This window comes from Astyanax mexicanus, chromosome 2 (genome assembly GCF_023375975.1).
Source record: "Astyanax mexicanus isolate ESR-SI-001 chromosome 2, AstMex3_surface, whole genome shotgun sequence".
Classification (NCBI taxonomy): Eukaryota; Metazoa; Chordata; class Actinopteri; order Characiformes; family Acestrorhamphidae; genus Astyanax; species Astyanax mexicanus.
This window is the reverse complement of record NC_064409.1, coordinates 54423782-54443937: the sequence shown is the minus strand read 5'-3', so window position 1 is coordinate 54443937 and position 20156 is coordinate 54423782. Positions and strand designations below refer to the sequence as shown.

General features: G+C 38.3%; 2 protein-coding genes across 2 annotated transcripts; both read left to right on the top strand.

The window, feature by feature from the left end:
* Positions 1-12026: 12026 nt before the first annotated feature.
* slc15a5 (solute carrier family 15 member 5) lies at positions 12027-17260 on the top strand. Its single transcript, XM_015605117.3, has 9 exons — positions 12027-12565; positions 12957-13179; positions 13289-13458; positions 14010-14230; positions 14798-14984; positions 15067-15255; positions 15441-15572; positions 15681-15789; positions 16968-17260. The coding sequence occupies exons 1-9, from the start codon at positions 12205-12207 to the stop codon at positions 17110-17112; spliced, it is 1737 nt and encodes a 578-aa protein (XP_015460603.1). The 5' UTR covers positions 12027-12204; the 3' UTR covers positions 17113-17260.
* Positions 17261-17938: 678 nt separating this feature from the next.
* Positions 17939-20088, top strand: tmem17 (transmembrane protein 17). The gene is made up of 5 exons (XM_022672263.2): positions 17939-18121; positions 18478-18581; positions 18693-18806; positions 19563-19706; positions 19811-20088. Exons 1-5 carry the CDS (start codon positions 18007-18009, stop codon positions 19907-19909), a joined length of 576 nt encoding a protein of 191 aa, XP_022527984.2. The 5' UTR covers positions 17939-18006; the 3' UTR covers positions 19910-20088.
* Positions 20089-20156: the final 68 nt, after the last annotated feature.

Below are 20156 nucleotides of genomic sequence, written 5' to 3'. Positions count from 1 at the left end.
CTTTCCAACTCATTAGGCCTAAGACTGAACTGCCAACCTTAAACACTGGTAGTTTTTATGTACAAGCAATGCAGGAAGTGTAGAATTTCATTAGCCTGATCTAAAATGAAGAAAATATGCCCACATGTCAGCTCCTCATCCCAACAACCCTCCTCTATTATTTTTTTTAGAAACAAAATAAGCACTCACAATTGTTTTTATTACTTTTGGCCACTAAAGTCTAAAATATAAATCAGATAAATAATCAGAGACAAAACTCAGCCTCAACACATGAAGAGATACTGCCTCTGTCACATGGTTTCACTGAAAGCAGAGGTTGCAGGGCACTGCCAGCATTATTGACAAGCAGCTTCATGGTCTGCTATTCAATAATACAATGGGCTAAATCAATGCCTCCCACATGACAGTAAAAGCAGCTTATATGAAAAAAAGCCTATTTCAAATCTCAATTATTCCCTGAATGTAAGCAGCATCTAACAGACAGAATTATTATATAGTCTAAGTCTTAATGGACACAGGGAATTATGGTAAACTTAAATGCTGGATCTGTTATCCTATCTCTTTTATGTGATTACTCGTGAAGTGTATTGATGCTAGTGCTTTAGGGGGCTCTCGTCTGTGTCTCTATATTACATTCTGGCTCTCAGATTTGCCTGAGCTGTTAGCCACAGTCTCACAATCTATTCACATTCTCTGTACTCTATAAGTGCCTGCCTTGCCTCACACTGGTAATATTTTGACTGATGGCATCTTCTTCTACCCACTTCATACCAGCCACCTACCATCCATCAAATATGGCCTGCCTTTGACTAGTTGCCACCCTCCATTACAGACACAGAAACATATTCACAAGTATTGCAACTGTTGGTATAGTATTAACAATTGATGATATTATTAATAATGTGATACAGTAGATGATAATCATTGTCAGATTTTGGCATAGGCCCCATTGGCAGCCGAGGTCTGCAACATCTGGACCCTCACAGATCCTGCTGTACGTAGATGCAAGTAGGAAGAGCCAACCCATAGGCAGACAGTGGAACAAAACTATAGGTTGGTGGGGACTAAGGAGGGGAAATAAAATAGTGCATGAAAGCAGACACATTGTGTAAGGGGAGGTCTTAAAAAGACAGGTGGAATCTAGTATTGCCTGAGACATGAGTGTCGTGCATTTGAGTTTCCTGGCAGAACCTGTGCGAAAGCTTTCAACACCATTAACCATTAATCAGTATTTTCATTATTCTGACTATTACTACTATATGAGTACATTATTACAGTATAATAAAACACGAATAAGATAGTACAATAACTTTACTAATAATTTTTAATTATTTCTGACCAGAAGAGGATGGGTCCCCACTCGTTAGTCTCGTTAGTTTCTCCCAAGGTTTCTTGCTCCAGGTTTGATTGAGTTTTTTTCCCTTCAACTGTCATCTTCAGCTTTGTTACTGGTGGATGTTTTATGTTTTATTAACATATTGTCTTATTAATGGAGTTCTGTAAAGCTGTTTTGCAACACCATAGGTTGTTAAAAGGTGCTTTAAAATAAATTAGATTTAGAACTAGCAAGAGAAAAGTATTCACAGTCATTTTTTTATCCTACCCAGTGACCTGAATCTGGGAACACTAGGCTATCTGGTGAATACTACACAGACTGAATAATCATTTGTTTCTGAGTGTAGATGTAAAGCCGGCCTTTAACATGTTTTTTTTTTTCTTATTCCACCTTTGCTGTCTGAAAAGACAATTAGAGCTTCCTAAGACTTTTGGATGCTGAATCAACATTCAAAACCCCGGAGCGCAATTGTCAGAGCCAACAGTTCGCAAGCCCTGGTTACCATTCACACTTTATGAAGATTAACTGTCATTGTGCGGCCATAATGCAGCGAGGCTTGTGTGGACGATTGTGGAGCCCCTGTTTCCCAAATTCATTTTCTCTGGGCCGAGAGTGGTGTCCACTGCAGCGTGGAGCTCTCTACATACCAGCCTCCGAACAAAACGCCCCTTCAGAGGCTCAAACAGAAGCTTTAAATCAAAGTGCTTCCAAATGACATCAGGTTCCCTGAGTCCTGGGAGAGAAAAGAGGAGAGCAGAGACTGAGAGTCCTTTCATCTGAGCCCCAGCGACGGAGCCAAGCCCGGACTCGCGTCTCCGCCACTCAACGGGGGAGAGGAGAAATGACACACTCTCTCACACACTGGAGTGAAATTACTAACATACAGATCTTAGTAGCTCACTAGAGAGGAAAGGTTTCTTTTGACATCAAAATGTATTCTTTCTGCAGCACACAGCAAAATCAACTTGCAGAAACCACATATCACATCTCTTACATAAACTGAGGTAAAAGCATAGTTATTGCCAGGACCATTGAAATGCCATTTTTTAAATGTTTAAGACCCTTTTTATACCTGGTTACTTCATGTTCCTAGTATATGGATTGTATCCTGTTAAGATTTTAGCTACATTCATTTACAATTGGCCGTCAAATGCATCTCCAGTTAGCAGTTTTCGGAATCGTTCTTGTCTCAATCTTGGTCTTGTCTTGAACTCGACTGCTAAAAGTATAGAAGTAGTCAGACTGAAATCTGATTGCTATTTGGGAATATGCATTTTACTCATTCCACTTCAGTTTTTACTGGTGTTTTGTACTGAGTGGTTGTCGAATATATCATGGAGAGATGGATGTGTGTACATTGCTACAGCATGACCAAAATGTGTCTCATACCCCCTTTTGAAGTGGCCTAAGTAATCAGATTTGTATCCCCTTGTTTACATGCATTGGGTGTGTTTACACTTGTATGTTTATGTGGCTTGGCCTTATACATCATGATGCTGAAGACAGATTAAGTGACCAGGTGTAAACAGAATCAAAATAAAGACAGTGTTGGTTTAAATACATTTTAATTTTTTAAGCAGTTGTGCCATAGTGTTTTTACACACTTAAGCACTGTTCAGACGGGATAATTTTCTCTGGGGAAATATTTCACACTTCTACTCAGTGATAAAACACTTGCAGTTGAAAAAAAACAGGAGGACCAGTGAGTTTTTCGGCTTTCTTGGTCACATGACATCGTGTTCAGTAACTTCTCCATTTCCACCGCTGTTGTGTTTACATTGATCTCCATGGAAACACACACCCAAAGTGTAATTAGGGTGAATAGCAGTGAACAAATAGCTATTTTATTAAACATGAGGAGACGTAACTCAAAGATGTCTGTACGGACGGGACTAAAATTACCAGAGGACCACAGAGTTCAGAGAAAAACAGTAGCCTGCAATTTTCTCAATGGATGTCTGAGAAAAACACATACATGGTCGTTCTGAAAAGGAATAAAATCACAGAGGACCCCATATAAAGGATAAAATTACCCCAGAACCCCCTGAGAAGCAAATCCCGTCCAGATAGGACTTTAGTGTTTGTCAGTGTGAAATTCATCATATACATTTAAGGTAGATATGAAAGCAAAAGTGGTTATTCTATGGTACTGCTCAAGGAACCCAATAAATCACTTGTTTTTTAAAGGTAGTTATATCTTTAAAATATGATGCACTTAGACTGCTTCTCTACGTCAATGTTTTCCTGACTGCTATTTGAGATTGGACAAGAGTTTTCACAAGTTTTTTAAAGCTCAATGATATCAAGTAAGTAGGTACAGAGTTGATATACTTATCTACAGTATGATTATGTGGGGAAATAAAGAAGCATTATGTAATAATGGGCATTTCTTGCTCCTGAGCTCCCCCTACAGCCAGGAATTTGAATCCCCACTTTGGTCCACCAATAAAGGACAAATTTGTTTGCATTTTTACAGGCTGACATATATAAAAGAGCAGCATTGGAAGTAAAAGAAGCATGTGGACTGGAATATTTCAGCAATCTTGCAGGATTTTACATGAATATAATATAAAGTTTTTGAGCATTGTCCTGTCCACTTTTACAAAGCTACACAGTGCAGTTAGCAGTATGCCCATCCTGGAGTAGCAATTAAACAGGCGGTATTCTCATTTTTACAGGTCAATGGATACTCAAAATGACTATGAGGCTATTTAGCCAAGAATGCCAAGAAACCTGGATTAGAATAGCATGATATGCCAATTATTACTGAGAGTAAGCCAAACTTGACTTCTTTTTTATCTCAGTGTTTCGAAACAATCCCGTTAGTAGTAAACACAGTTTGTTAATATCAGTGTCAGTAAAAAAAGTCTCATTTTGAACATAATGCAATTTTCTATCAGGGATTATATCTATATCAACTGTAGTTAGAAATAAGAAATTTCATTAAGACAGCAGCTCAAAAAGCCAATCAAGTGCCACTTATATTTATCTAAGCTTTGTTCTGTATATCTGAGTGTAACTAAAACACTGTGGTGCTAATAAAGGCAGAGAGATTGAGAGAAAAAAGCTAAAGGAGAAAAACAGAGTGACTGACAGCCCTGAGGGCCTGTGAGTGAAAGAAAGGGAGAGATCATTGCTTAACCTTTGGATGATCTCTATCTAAAGAAAATAATTTCTATTAGATTTTTGTCTAATAGTATTAGTTTTAATAGTCACATATATATAATGTGCTGACATCATTAAAAAACATTTAAACTTCATTAAAAAATGATCTGTTCATTATGACAATAATCTGCATCAAAACAATTCATTATTGTTTTGGGTGGAGCTTTATTTTTACTTTCTTAAGATTTAGTTTCACACTAACATCATTGCAATAATTTATCTGCAATCAAATCGTTTATATTTTATTGAAAACACGGATCACAAACTTTTAAATGTTACGTCCATTCTTTTAAACAGTAATGTAAAATATTTTTCATTTAAGTTAATTGGGTAAACACTTTCTAAATAGGCCAGAAATAATGTTATGTAAGAGCACCTTCTCTTACTTCCAAAGCATCCGCCAAGGGCACAGTTCGTTAAGTTAGGCCTAATTAACAAATATTGATTGGCCAGTTTTCTGTAGCTGTGACACAGAGCTTCAGCAAACTGGACAGGAGCTTTTCACAGCAGCAGTGAGGCTGGACAGAAACATGTCCTCGCTCTCCATCAGTGCTGAAAGGTTACAAAATAAGACCGCTACCCACAACATTAACGAGTCAATTGGTAGTGTTGGTCAATGAAAAGGTAACACTTAAAGCTCCAGTTTGAGCTGATGGGTGCATTTAAATTAGGCTACTTTTGAAATGCTCTCAGCGCTTCCAATGAGATGTTGACTTTGGTCTTACACTGAGCAACAAGACCAGCGAGCCAGCGAGCAGTACAGGCCCTGACAAACTGCAAACACGGTATTCAAAGCCCTAATTGTTTTCATCTCATATGTAAGCTGTCTTCAATTAGACAAAAATGTGATGCGAAAGGGACCCAGAAGGGGAAAGGAACTGAACCAATGCAAAGAGGTTTCCTAGCAACAGGAGAGCACCGAGGTAAATGCCAGTTAGTGCCATTCTTCCCAGTGAATATGCGAAAAGAAAGAGTTTTCAAGCATTTTTAGCAAACATTTTCAGTGCTAACACCAAAGTTTTGCTTCCATTTAAAAGCAAAGCACTTCCCCTAGGTAGACCCATGTCAAGGGCTTTGCTTGGCTTGCGCAGTGAAGGAGGCATATACTGTACTCACAAAGGCACATTTCAGCACTGAGCCACCCACACAATATACCAAAATAAGCAAAGCCTGAAACAGGGCTTCCGAGTGGCAGGGCACAAAAATCACACTATTTCCCTGACCTTCATATGACCAGACAGACAGAAGGAGACATGGAAAGTTCACTATACCAGTCCTGCCCACACCTACTGGAAACGAAACAACAACCAAAACTCACACACAATACACACATACACAACACACACATACGCAAAACAATGACACAGTATTTCTAACTATTCCCCCCACCTCCCCATCCCTAATTTCTTAATCTTCAAAGCCGCCCAACGGTATTGTCTTGCCTTGGTATGGCCTTTTCCAACGCTATTCACCCCATTGAGGCCGCTGAGGCCGAGCAGAAGCATCTGCAGACAACAGCTCCGGGCGCACTCTTTCTCAGGGTGTCCAGCTGCACAATGGATTTCTTCAGCTCTGGCACAAAAGAGGCTTGCGCACAAAAAAGGTCCAAATTCAATGGCATTCCTCCTCACAATCAGCCAAGCACATGCTCCAGCTAACCTTCTCAGACAAAAAACGTGCAGATATTTTCTGTGGAGTCACGAGCCACAGCTGAACCTAAATCGTTAACAAATTTTACAAGGTTCATAGGCAATTCAGTTCTGGAATTCTGTGGGATAAAAAGGCTAAATCAGTGTCTATTTAGGCATGGAAGAAAAAGCAAAATAAAGAATAAAGAGGTATAGACATAGTAGTAAAAGAGCAATGTTTGGAATAGGTACAGAGTTTTAATCTATCTGAACCCTATAAAAGCTATATATACTATTCTTTAAATATTAAGCATCATTTAGTGACTTAACTATTGCTTGCTTCTCAATAAATTTGTAACGAGAGCGAAGAACTGAAATGTTAGTGGTCAACATACAGGGACTCTACCTACAGAATGAGTTTCCCAGACAGGGATTAAGCCTAGTCTGGGACTACACAGCATTTTGAACTGTGTTTAGTCCAAAGGAGTGATTTTTCACTGATAAATATATTCTACAGTACAAAAAGATTTAATCCTGACCCATATGTCTTAACAATTACAATGACTTGAAGGCAATTAATGTAAGTAAATGAATCAGTTATTTTATATAGTATTTTGTCCATTTATTAGTTAAGCTAAGAAGTATGCCTACATACTGAGTGTACTTCATTGAGAGTATTGTTAAACCTAAAAGACCTGCCTGAGAGGCTACATTAGCTCCCCTATCACATCCTCTGTCTGGGCTGAGGGAGCACCATTGTCATGCCACACAACAGCCCCTTTGGCACCCCAGCAGATTAACATCCCAAGGCTGCTTTACCTCAATGCCCGAGTTTCCCGCAGCACAGAGTGGGACCGGGCGTATACATCACACTGCAAGTAGCCTAATCCCTTTGCCCTATACATCTGCACCGGCCATTTTTTTCTCTCTAAATCAAAAGCCACCTCGCTAATTAGCAACCCCAGTGCCTTTCACTGCTATCCCACATCAGGGAGCGATCTGTGTTTCACTATGTATAGCCCAGCAACAATATGCAAGTGGCCCAATGGCCCCAGAGTGTTTTAGACCAGTCTATATCACCAGGCCTATTTACAACTAAAGAAAGCACTCGAGAGCAAAGGTCAAAGTGAATGCTTTAGAACTAGAACATACTTGTCTTCTTGTCTATTTAATGTCTTTTAAAGCTGTGGTGTGTGACTTGTGGAGCACTGAGGGTCTCTGTTCCCTAAGATACAAACAGCATGATGTGATTAAAGTAGTCTAGACCCGAATCTTCAAAACAAGCAAAAACGATTTAAAACAGCTAAGGCTGTGCACTTTCACACTTGAATCTTTTGCAGATCAGTAATGGCTGCAGCTCAAGAAGCACACCTGTAGACTGTCGAATTCATTAGAGCTGACAGGCTATTCTAAACACGACTCCTGGCACTCTGCAACAACAAACTCTACATGTAGACCCACAAAGATGCACAGCTGCAGGGCACAAGCCAAGGACATAAAAGACTTCCATATACAAACTACATGATTACACAGTCGTAAACACAGGAAATGTTCATTAGCTATTCTGCAAGTACTTACATTTACTAAAGCTTATGCTTAAAATTACAATCTGGTTAAATTAGCATTTAGTGGGCTATGATTTTAGTTATAGAAGCATTTAGGACTGGATCTAGCAGTTCTTTAATAGTACACATATTTACATAATAGAAAAGGGCAGCTGTTACTTTTTTTTTCTTTTAATTTTTTTATTTGCAGTGTTTTGAGAAAATATTTTTTTATTTAAAAATTTTAGTTCAAGACGAACTTTAGCTGATTTTTAGCTGGTTTTTAATGGTCTAAGCTGGACCTTGATAGTCATGTTTTTGGAAAAGAGGGTTATTAAGGTAAAAACATACTTTGCTGGTAAGCTAGCTGGTTAACGAAATTCTAACCAGCACAGTTTGTGCTGTATTTGATTTTGGTCATGCTTTGGTACCCTGGTCATGCTGGTCAGGCTGGTGGACCAGCTTCTTCATGTTAGTCATGTTTATAGACCAACTAAATCATCAAACTCAAAGAAAAAACATAGTCAAACAGCGTAGTGATGCTGGTCCATAATTTGATTTGAACAAAAAGTTCTGATTGGACCTGTACAAAGACCTTGAGCAATATATGTGCTCTATAAAGTATTAGTATACACACAGATTACAGGTATCAATAACAGTTCCTGAGGAGACCACACCTGTCTTCAGTCAAGCAGGTTATTTAAAAAATTATCTAAAGAGTTGGAACTTGCAGTGCTTGGGGACCTAAAACCATCATAATAACAGGATTAGGCATCACTGTTAAGCGCATGCTTTTTTAAGTAGTTGCACCAGGAGACAGAAAAGCATATTGTGAGAACGGAACAAAACTGCGCACTACCTGCGTTCGCAGTTCTGGGAATCCTCACGATAATAGGATTAACTTTAATGTTTGGTATGCATTTTCATCTCAATCAAAATCCAGACCTCCCCACTAATGCTCTTTTAACTTGATGTGACCAAATCAGATTCTCAAAGCAATGTTCTAAAACTGAGTAAAAACTTTCTTTAAGCAGTAGAGACAGTTACTTTAACAAAAGCAAAAATAAAATCCTTTTTAACACTCTTGATGTATATAAAGTTCATTACAGCTATGTGGATTTGACCATTTCTCTATTGCACACATGCTGGTACTGTACACGTCTTATCCATGCCAACTCAAACAGTGCCTCCTACTGGTAAACTAAAGCAACTGCACCTCAGAGGCACTGACAAGCACTAAACAAAGCCAGGTTATTGAGGCAAATACTTTTAATGTAACATGTCAGTATGGATTTCTGTGATGTCATGTGTCTTTACTTTGTCAAATTAACTATTCCCCTGGTGTGACCAATTAAACAATAAAAAAGACACTCCTGGAAATCTCCTGAAAAATGATTTCATCATTCATCAAGCGTTCCAGGATGAAACGATGAAACGCAGGATGGGATCCATGGAGACCAAACTGCAGGCTCATTCACTGATGCACCACACAGAGCTGGTATTCTTTCAGTCTTGCCGGTTTCCTTTCTCTTTTCAACGTAGCTCCGCTAGCTTAGAGCCCCATTCACGCCCAGTCAGCACCACCAGTGTGGCCCTTTCTCTGCTCATAATTGGTGAGCTCAGGCAGAAATATTCAAGTCCAGCACACCGCAACCAACCAGAACAGTGAGTGTGTGATGCCAAATGGCAATAGGCCAACAAGCACAAACAAAGAACCTCAACTTCAAAAGGCCATTTCTTCCTTCCATGAAATGACAAATTATTTCAATCTCTCTGAAAAACTGGGGCAATTAAATGAAATAATATTGAACATGTGCAAGCATGAATACCTAACTACTGTACATTTAGTTTACACGGCCAATTACAACAGAATTGTGATCATTGTTAACAAATTCTAAAGTTTCCTAATAGACCGTTCTCAGATTTCCACATTCATTAATGTGGAAGCACAAATAGTGGAGTTCAACAGCTTTGTGTCTGATCGTGTTGTAAACACATCAATAACTCAAGTTTAAAATGTTTAACTACACCAGGAAATCCTCATGTGTCATTTTTCACGAGGCAACATGTTATGAGAGTTAAACTAAACCAGGTTTAATGCAGGGCTGAGCGATGGGACATATTTATTCATACTGGTGATTAACCTGAAGATCAACATCGATTCATTGATGTAGGGTAGAGTGAGGTATGAAAAGGACCATTTAGTTAATTAGACAATAACTAAGAGAAAAGCAATTCAATAATTGCAACACAAGTTCAGAATGTGAGGTATTAAACATTAAAACCCCAAATAAAACTCAATTAGACAACAAAATATGGGGCACAATGAAAGTGTTCTTTTTAGCTCAGCCTGGGGTCAAGACAAATCTAAGTAAATGTGAGTTTACATGATTAAAATGACCTACAGTGTCCCAGATACAGGTGGTGTTTCAACTTATCCAGTGGCTCTTTTTATCCTACTCTCCCATCTGTGTCATACTGACAATTTTTCCAGAAAGTCTGTTTAAAGTCCTTAAACAAGACAGACATCTCAGCATTGTATTTAGTATGTATTTTTTATGGGTCAGACTCTGATACACTCCATTATCTGAAAGCAGCTGCCTTTACACTTAATGTTGTTGGGTAATTTACCTCAGCATGACTAAGATAAAACTTGGATGTGAGCACTCCTAGTCTTAATGAATGACTGTTAGAATGTCAAAGTGTAAAAAGATGACCATATTTAAAGTTTTTAAATATATTAAATATATTAAATGTACTTAAATAATAGTTTCATTATTACAGATATATACACATTTTGTTGACAGAAAACCTGCTACAGTGACTATGAGAAAGGTCTATTACGGGAAGGTTGTGGCACACTATTTGCCAGTAACAAAAAAATGTCGTTCTTGGACAAGCATGTTGTCAAAAGAATCAAAACCATATTTAGAGTAATTAGAGTTCTGTGTTTCCAAAATTAAACAACACATCTGGACTTTTATACAGTATTTTGTCTGTATGCAGTAGTGTATCCCCTGAATCCTCTCTAAGCAAAACACTCTCTGGAGCCTTTGTACAGAGCGTAGATTTTCACACTAGTCTGTGACATGCTGTAGGAATCTCTGATCATTAAAACTTGAATGAAAGCACGGACTACTTTAATGCATGCTTATGAAACCAGTCTGTTTCTCCTGAACTATTTACAAATTAAATATATTGTGCATTAAAAGTTTTGAACTTTTGAATCTGGGCAATTGTCCTTTATATTGTGTTAACTACGGTGGCCGAGAAAGCCCAGCGCAGTGCAAATTGAAAAGCGCTGCAAAAGCACAAAACACATCCATCAAAATTACAACACAGGCGCAGCAAATAGAAAAACGCGCTGCAAAAAGAAAAACGCGCTGCAAATAGAACCACAACACAACGGAAGTGAGTCACAACACAACGGAATTTTCCCGGGGGACCTTAAAAGATGCTGTACCAGCTGTATACAAAGGACAATAAGTGGCAAACAAGCTTCTGAAAAGTAAGTTATGTTTATTACCTGTGATTACCACGGTTGTGTGCATATTATTAAAAGTTCTGCTTCACAAAACGCCTTGTTTGCCACTTATTGTCCTTTGTACACATAGTGAAGTCCGAGACGTTACTGAAGACGCAGCTTAGCTGGTACAGTATCTTTTAAGGTCCCCCGGGAAAATTCCGTTGTGTTGTGACTCACTTCCGTTGTGTTGTGGTTCTATTTGCAGCGCGTTTTTCTAGTTGCAGCGCGTTTGTCTATTTGCTGCGCCTGTGTTGTAATTTTGATGGATGTGTTTTGTGCTTTTGCAGCGCTTTTCCATTTGCACTGCGTTGGGCTTTCTCGGCCACCGTAGTTAACATATCATTGTGTCTAAAAATCTTCTAAACTATAGCATTCAAAATGAATGCTGACTTCCACTGAAAATCAAGAAGGTATTTCCTTCTCCTGTAAAGCTGCTACTTGATTTGTTTTTTGTTTGACAGCAATGATATCCTTGCTTGAAGTCCCAAAGTCAAATGCTGTCAACAGACCATTTTATGTCAGTACTCAAGCATTCAAGACAATCACAAAATAATAATAAGCTAAGTCACTTACACACATTTCACAATTCCCACCTCTCCTAAGGCCCACTTCTCCTCACCGGGGGGAGGGTACTAATATTAACAGACTAATAAATGATAACCTAGATCCACTTAGAAACTCATTACAAAAATATCTCACACACTCCTGACATCACTTTCATGTATAAAGGCTTGTGTCACCACACTGGCATCATGTCCACCACCCTAATAAGCTGACTCAGAAACCAGCAGCAGCAGTCAGTTCATACTCTAGTGAGGAGAACAGGTGAACAAACATTACTCAGAAGTCACAGGAGAAGATCAGCATGAGCTTCTGCACGTGTAGATGCTGGCAAATAAGACTTCACAGTCCTGTGAGGAATTGCTTTGTTGTTTCCCAGATTGGATAGAGAAGATACTGCAGTGCTCAAGCAGCACTTCACACAGGAGGACCTGAAGAAGCAGCATGGCGTCTCTCAGTGTTCCTGGCCTCCATGGTGGCCGTCAACTGCAAAGGGTCTCGACCGCTCGACGCCCGAGTGGGATGGTCACCCCATATAAGCCTCGAAAGTCCAGAAAGAAGCTGCAGGTGATTATCTGTATTCTTTTTGTGGAATTGTTCGAGAGGTTCACCTTCTTTGGGATTGTTTGCAATATGATCCTCTTTTGCACCATCAAGCTGGGATATCACAATTACCAAGCTGCCACAGTCAACCTGTGTTTTGTTGGAGCCAGTACACTCACACCTGTTCTTGTGGGCTGGTTTGCAGAGACGTGTTTGGGGAGGACAAAAGTACTCTATCTTTGCGCTCTGCTCCATTTTATAGGTAAGTTGACACTGTTGTTATTAAGAAACAATGCAAAAAAATGTATGACTAAAATATGTAGAAAAAACTTACAATGTGATTCATGTATGTGTTGATTAAAATGTGTTTTAATAATTTGTTTAATGTGTGTTTGTTAAAATGCAGATTGTATCAGCATTTTTAAGGTCTGTACAATGCACACGGTTGTGGTAAATGTTGTTACATGAATCAGATGTTATATGGTCACGATGGAGAACATGTTTGGAGTGGTATATCAGATACCACAGCATGGGATTTGCTGAAGGCATGTAGACTCCTGTATGTCAATATATTCCAAGAGTCCAACACTGTCTTACAAGCCTTGAATGAATAACAATTCACATTACATTAAGTCCTGATTTTCTGTCCATAGGTACTGCCATGCTCCCTGTTGTTGCATTCCCCTTTGAGGATTTCTACATTGACACACACAATATTATTCACCGACTAGAGCCACGAGAGCAACAGCTTCTCTTCTACGTTGGGCTGCTAGCCGCTGCCCTGGGTATTGGGGGCTTCCGTGCTATTCTATGCCCGTTAAGTGCCTATTACCTTCAGGGTTATGACCAACACCAGATACTGTCCTTTTTTAATTGGTAAGACATTAAATCATTAACTATAGATAATTAAGAGCAAATCAAAATGCTTGTACATCTCTGGAAGGTTATGCTATTGATGTAAAACTGATGGTATTTATAACCACAGGCTCTACTGGCTTGTGAATCTCAATTCTACAGTTGTGTTCCTGGGGATCTCCTATATTCAGCAGTCTGTGGGTAAAAACCTGGGCTTTCTCATTCCCTTCACCTCTGTTCTATTGGCTCTTGTTGCGATACACATGGCACGCAACAATCTCATCTTTCATCCAAAGAAAGGTAATGGACTAACAAACACATACAGATAAACAGATATACAAATATACACAAATAAAATAAATGTGCTGTTTATATAATTCTGCATAGATCAAAACTTCTGCAATAAATTATATGCAATAGATGGTATTCATTGGAGTCCTGTTTCTGCCAGAACATGTCGTTTGGTCAGACTGAAACAGCCAAACCAGCTATGAAACAAGTGGTCATGTGTTTAAATTGAAGGCCGTTGGGCTCTAGAGCAACAGACCAATTAGAAACTAGAAATTAGGTTTCCTTACATTGTTATGTACATTGATTTCAACAAGTTTTTATATTTAATCACACAAGGGCTCTTTCCCATTTTGTGTCTTCACAGCATTTACAATGAACGCTAATGCTGCCACTCAGTATACTGCCACTGGGCATAATCACACAGACTCTCCCCAACTGTGATATCATATGTGTACCCTCTATATATAGATGACACTGAATTTCACATAACAGTATTTGATCATTGTGTCTTCTTCTCTTCCTTCATTCCATTGACCTTTCATGTGTGGGAAAACACACAGCCAGTTTGTTGCTGACCACACTGGGTGTGTTCCTAAACTCCTTAAAAATGTCCTGCCTCCATTATCGTCATTTGAGTGGAGACGTGAATAATTGGCTGGACCGTGCCAAGGAGAACAATGGAGGACGCTACAGTGAGACCAGTGTTGAAAATGTTAAGATCCTGGTTAAGCTTTTTCCTCTTTTTGGACTGCAGCTGCTCTACCGGGCTTGTATAACCCAAGTAAGTATATATGCGAAACAAAATTTTCTGTTAATGTTTGTTACACAATAAAAAGGTGTTTGTACGATTTGACCTAAACTTCCTATAATTGCACCTATAAAATACAAAATAAGTGGACAAAAGTACTAAAACCCCTGCTCCTGTCCAGGGAAATCTATTAGATTTTGGAGCATTGCTGTGAGGATTTGATTGCACTTATACCCCTCCAGTCCACTACTGGCATTAGGCATAGTGCCAATAGATTCACATTTAGCTGCTTTGGAAAAATTCCTATACTATTGGTAGCACTCAGGGACTAGACAAGCAGTTTATATATGTCCATTTGTACATTTGTGTCAGCAATAGCTGCAGAAGGGGTGTCCACAAACATTCAGACATATCGTTTCCACCACTTGTACATAAACTGATCTTATACATAATGTAATGATGAACATTTAATCTTCAATTATTATTATTATTATTATTATTATTATTATAATTCATATTATCTCTGTTTAGGTATTATCTCTGAGCGCAGATGTCCATTCCACAGTTGTATAACCAATAACATAATTTGCATCTTCACAGATTCCATCAGGATACTACCTCCAGACCATGCATTCAAATCTGAACTTCAATGGTTTCCTCCTTCCTATAGCAGCTATGAATGTGATCAGTATCCTGCCATTGCTAATTTTAGCACCACTACTGGAATTTTTTGGCACCTGTTATCAGTCTTTGAAGAAAACACCTCCTTCTCCAGCCAAATTCATAAGTATGCATGTCCAATGAATTATAAGTAAGTGTGACAGGTATGGAGTGTAGTAAGCTCTACTTTGTGACATCTTTTCTTGCAGCAGCGGGACATGCCTGTGCAGCTCTGTCTGCACTAGCTGCAGGGATTACTGAGATCCACAGGAAAGACTTCTCTCAGGTGGAGCAGACACTGTCAGGAACAGTACTACAGGTGTCCTCAATGGCCTGTTTTCAACTTGCACCTCAGTATGTCTTACTGGGTATAGCAGAAGCATTTGTCACACCAGCATGTAAGTATGCATTTTAATAATGTGCAAAACATTAAACACTAGGTCCTATTACTGATTTCCAAAAGATTCACAGATTATTATAAATAGACCCAAACTGTCTAGCTGAAAGCAGCTCATCTCTACTATGTCACTGATATCCTTGATTCATGTAATTCATGCTTTTTTTCTAATCCTTTTACTTTTAGGCTCCCTCATCTCTTTCTGTATGACTCCTAGTAACCTCAGAGGCATCTCCCTACACTTCCTCACTCTCTTCTATGGAGGAGGATGCTTTCTGGGTGCTGTTCTGACTCAGTTCTTTTATCTTGTTTCTGGGGGTAAGGCTTTCTCAGCATTTTGTTAACACAAAGCAAAAACTCGGGGGCAATGGTTCATCAGCCACTGCTAATAAAGAATCATTTTCATTTGATCATTTCTGCCTTTAGGGAACTTCTATCCAAATACACTCAGCGACGGCAATCTGGAGAGATTTTTCTTCACTTTGGCAATTCTGATGACCATAAATACCCTGCTGTTTTGGAGATTATCTTGCAGGTAGGCTACAAATTCATATTTTGTTGTATCATAGGAGCCCTTAGTGTACACTGGAAACACATTATCAATACCAGAGTTTGTTCATTCTGACCTATAAGGTATGAAATGCATCAGGAGGTCTACTTAAAGCAGCATTAGTAACATAGTATTTTTAGTCATTGGCTTAACCTAAAGGTGAATAATCCATTATGAGATACTGAACCATCACTTAAAGTTGTAGTAGCATGTGAACTGAGTAGTACTATTACAGGATTTTACACAAATATGTGTCCTGCTCCCTTCACCAAAGATACATAGTGATACCATTTGCTGAGCCTGGATTAGCAAAAATATGAACAAAAGTCTCAAAAAGATAGCAGTGTTGTACTCTGTTGTTAAATCCCACTGTTCTCACTGCATAAAAAGTAAAGTTTTGTTTTATTGTTTTATTCAGATTTAATACATATAATAGTGTTTTATCTATGACAGATGTTATTTATTGTAAATTATTTAATTTAAACAATTCAAATATATCCCCTTGCATACAGTATAACAATACATCTATGTACTGAATTGTAACCCCTGTATCGTGATACGTATGGTCTCTGCATGTTCTTTACAGCCCTAATTATCACAACAACAATTAATTTAGAGCAGAATTAATGCAGCTTAGTAGACCTGGCATACATGGACAAATAAGCAAAAAGTATGTTTTGCAATCTTTTTAAGCAGGATTGAAAAAGTGTGGTACTGTATGAGCTATACAGCTTTAGTGGTTTGGCTGTGGGAGTTAAATCCTTGCTCCAGTCTCTCTGTGTTTTCCATATGAACCCTCCTGTGTTTTTTCCTATCTCCCAAAAACATACCAGTAGGTGGGTAGGCTATTCTAAATTACAGCTAGATATGAGTAAATGGAGTGTGTGTAGTACCCTGAGTTACACTGGCAACTTCTCTAGTAAGTATTCCTGCCTTGCACTCAAAAATTCCGCCCTCACCATGACGAGTGAATGAAATGGGGAAATGGGTCCTTAACACATCTGATCTACCTAAAACATGAACATAAAAATGTATGTAAGGTATGTCAAGTTTTAAGACAGAAAATGTAGACTTGTAGGTTGATACACAGAAGCATGGTTGTGCAACTAATTCTGACAGTATTGTGTTGATACTGCACATTGTTTTTTTGTTGTGTTGTACAGGTACACAGACCTGAGTGCTGAACTGTGTAAAGAAGTAAGACAGAGTCACCTGGCTGAGAAGCTCCTGCAGCATAAATCTTGTCTCCGATTCTACGACACTGTGGATTACACTGGAACATCAGCATCCTTGGAAATGATCCTCTGACTCCTGCATGATGATGGTCAAGCCCCAAGATGCTGGCGTCACACAAACATGAAAGACTTAATACTGGCATACATAATTTAGGATTTTGCTTCCTTTTTCCTCAAAACTGTGCTAGTGAATTGGTTAATGTAACTGAGCCATTTTAAATCTACAATAAAGTTATTTTGTAATATGACTTTTATGAGGAGATTCTTCTATCTTATTGTTCTTATTTATTTAGGTTTTTAAAAGCCATCGTATGTAAGCTAACTAGGTTCATGAACAGTGGTGGACAATAGAGAAGTAGCCTGTGTATTTTGTCACTGTACTATTTCCTTTGGTTACCTTTGGTTTATATGTGCAAAGCAAACTCACCAATCAGGGTAGAGCATGCACTTTATTATGTTTTGACCTGTTGGCCATGGCTACTTAGTGCCAGCTTAAAGTCAATGCAGTGGTGTGAAATTTTGGGAGTGTCTCTGCCTACATGAATGATGGAATATATGGAATATATTGATGTAATATATTAAATATTAGTAAATATAGTAAAGGAAAACTCATCTGTGAACTTGAGTTTTAAAGGAATTGTTTAAATCTGTTTTATGTTTTTTTTTACCTTTATCTCTACCTTAAAGGAGACATTTGGTGTGAAATAGACTTGGAGTGTAGTGAAACATGATTACAAGTAATTGGATTATATTCCAGAGCTTTACAATTTGGTAAAGTAAAAAAAACTCAACATTTGTAAATTGGTTTTAGACTGACTTTTGTCTGGATATGTTTGTCGGACCTGGCAACCCTGATTGCAGAGCTACAGCAAGTACAGCGGTTCCCTGCTGAACACGCCCACAGCTGTTGCTAGGAGATGATGTTCAGCAGTTAGCGTTAGCGTCAGGCTGAGATGTGTGCTCCATCATGGATCTACCGGAGCCCATAAGAAGACGTTTGGGGGATTTTTCCAGAACTGTTTTCGTGGATCAGACATTTTCTAAACTTACCCCTGAGGATCATGTCAAATTCCTGAATCAGAGTGAGTCTGTCCTGATATCCAACTGTGAGCTAGCTGGGTTACATCTCATGCGTGCTAACTAGCTAACCGCTAAAACAATAACATCAGCTAGGTTAGCGTTAGCTTTGGCAAAGAAGCTGCAACTAAACTTCTAAAAAGGAAAATGAACCTCACTAACGTTATCTGGCGTGCAAAGCTGAACGCACATGAGCTACTGTGTATTTATTGTCGTGTTTTAATTGGCTAAACCAGCTTAGCTAGCGTTATCTAATTAATTAACTAGCTTACAGTTCAGTGTAGTAACCTAACGTTAGCTGTTAAATGTGGTAGACTAGACACTCAGTTCTCCCCACTCTTATCATGTATTCACTATACAGACAGAGAAGTCGTGTCCAGTTTGCCGCTTCAGATGTCCCTTTTCTTCAACCTATGGTTCTTTCCTCTGTGGTGGATCAGTGAAGTGGTGATGCTGCAACTCAAAGTAAGTAATCTAGCTAGGTTAACTAACGCTAGTTTGGTAACTGTCTGACCTGGATGTATGTAGTAACTAACCTAAGTTAGTGAAGGTAGCTTACCTTGTATTCTGTTTTAGTACCCAGCCCTTCCAGACTACTACAAGTTCATCTTAATTACCGTCCTGATTTTAATGACCCTCATCGAGGGTATCAGACTCTACCTGGGTTACGCTGGGAACCTGCAAGAAAAGGTAAAGACTTCTCTAATGTAATATCCATACGCATCTTTATTGAGAATCAATGTCAAATCTGGTTTATTGTCAGATCACATTAGGTGTGCAGGTAAGTTAAAAAAAACTTAAGACCACAATAGCTATATACAAAAAATATATATATACACGCAACATACATTGAACATAATTTTTTTTATGAATTATTAAATTTATTTTATACATTGTAAATTAATGTTGAAGGCATTTAGGGACACACAATGAATTATGTAGTGGAAAAAAGGGGTTTGGCCTCCACAATCCCCTATCCTAAACCCAACTGAGATGGGTGATTTGGGATGAGCTGGAGAAAACGATTCCAGGTAATACTACCTAATGAAGCCACGGAGAATATACCAAGAGTGTCCAAATATATCCTCAAAGCTAAATAATAATTGTGACTACTAAAGTAGCCTAAAATATATTCTGGTTTGTTTCACATTTTTTGTTTGCAAAATAACTCCACATCTTCCTGTATAGCTTTAATGTCTTCAATGTTAAATTTACAATGTAAAAAAAACATAAAAAGAAAGTTAACACATTGAATAAGATGTGTGTCCAAACTTCCTGACTGGTACTGAATATAAACTATATACATGTGTAACATTACTCTTCACATATAGACAATAAATAAAATGTGAAATCTAAATGTATGTAACAGCATTAGTGGAGAGAGTAAATAAAATGCAGGAGCTTTTTGTTTGGCAGGTAATAATCAAACATTGTTTCTCTTTGCAGGTTCCCGAACTGGCTGGATTTTGGCTTCTAAGTCTCCTTCTTCAGTTTCCATTGACTCTCTTCCTGCTTTTTAATGAAGCTATACTCATTCAACCTTTGGAAAGAGGAGTGCATATCATTCTCGCTCTATTTATTTTAGCAGAGGTATGGGCAGCACTCTCATGGGCATCCTTTAATTCAATTCATCCTTTTTTTAATTAATTTTTACTCATTTGTGTTTGATGTTTTACCCCAAATATCATTCACAGGCTCTCTCTGGTTTTGTTGCCCTTCGTGCAATGGTCAGGAACACCGAAAGCCGCTTCCATCTTCGGCAGTTTAATGGAATTCAAGAACTTAGAGCATAACGAATGCTTCTAAATCTGAAGATCTGCACACGTTTAAAGAACCAAAGTGACCATAAATAGCATTGGTGGGAAATATTTCGGATCATTCTCTAACAATTTTTTTACCAATTATTTTTGTCATAGTATTTTTTTGTAATTATTTGTATATATTTTTTTATTTAAAAATATATTAAAAAGTACACATTGTCTGTCTTACTTCATATAATATGAAAATAAAAATAGATGCCTAGATTCAGAAAGGATATAC

Bases quoted from the DNA above. Each gene is read 5' to 3' on its own strand.
- tmem17 (XM_022672263.2), top strand. From the start codon at position 18,007: ATGGATCTACCGGAGCCCATAAGAAGACGTTTGGGGGATTTTTCCAGA. The intron at 18,122-18,477 runs GTGAGTCTGTCC...TTCACTATACAG, and splicing joins TGTCAAATTCCTGAATCAGA to ACAGAGAAGTCGTGTCCAGT. The intron at 18,807-19,562 runs GTAAAGACTTCT...TTCTCTTTGCAG, and splicing joins CTGGGAACCTGCAAGAAAAG to GTTCCCGAACTGGCTGGATT.
- slc15a5 (XM_015605117.3), top strand. From the start codon at position 12,205: ATGGCGTCTCTCAGTGTTCCTGGCCTCCATGGTGGCCGTCAACTGCAA. The intron at 13,180-13,288 runs GTAAGACATTAA...TTATAACCACAG, and splicing joins ATACTGTCCTTTTTTAATTG to GCTCTACTGGCTTGTGAATC. The intron at 15,256-15,440 runs GTAAGTATGCAT...TTTTACTTTTAG, and splicing joins AGCATTTGTCACACCAGCAT to GCTCCCTCATCTCTTTCTGT.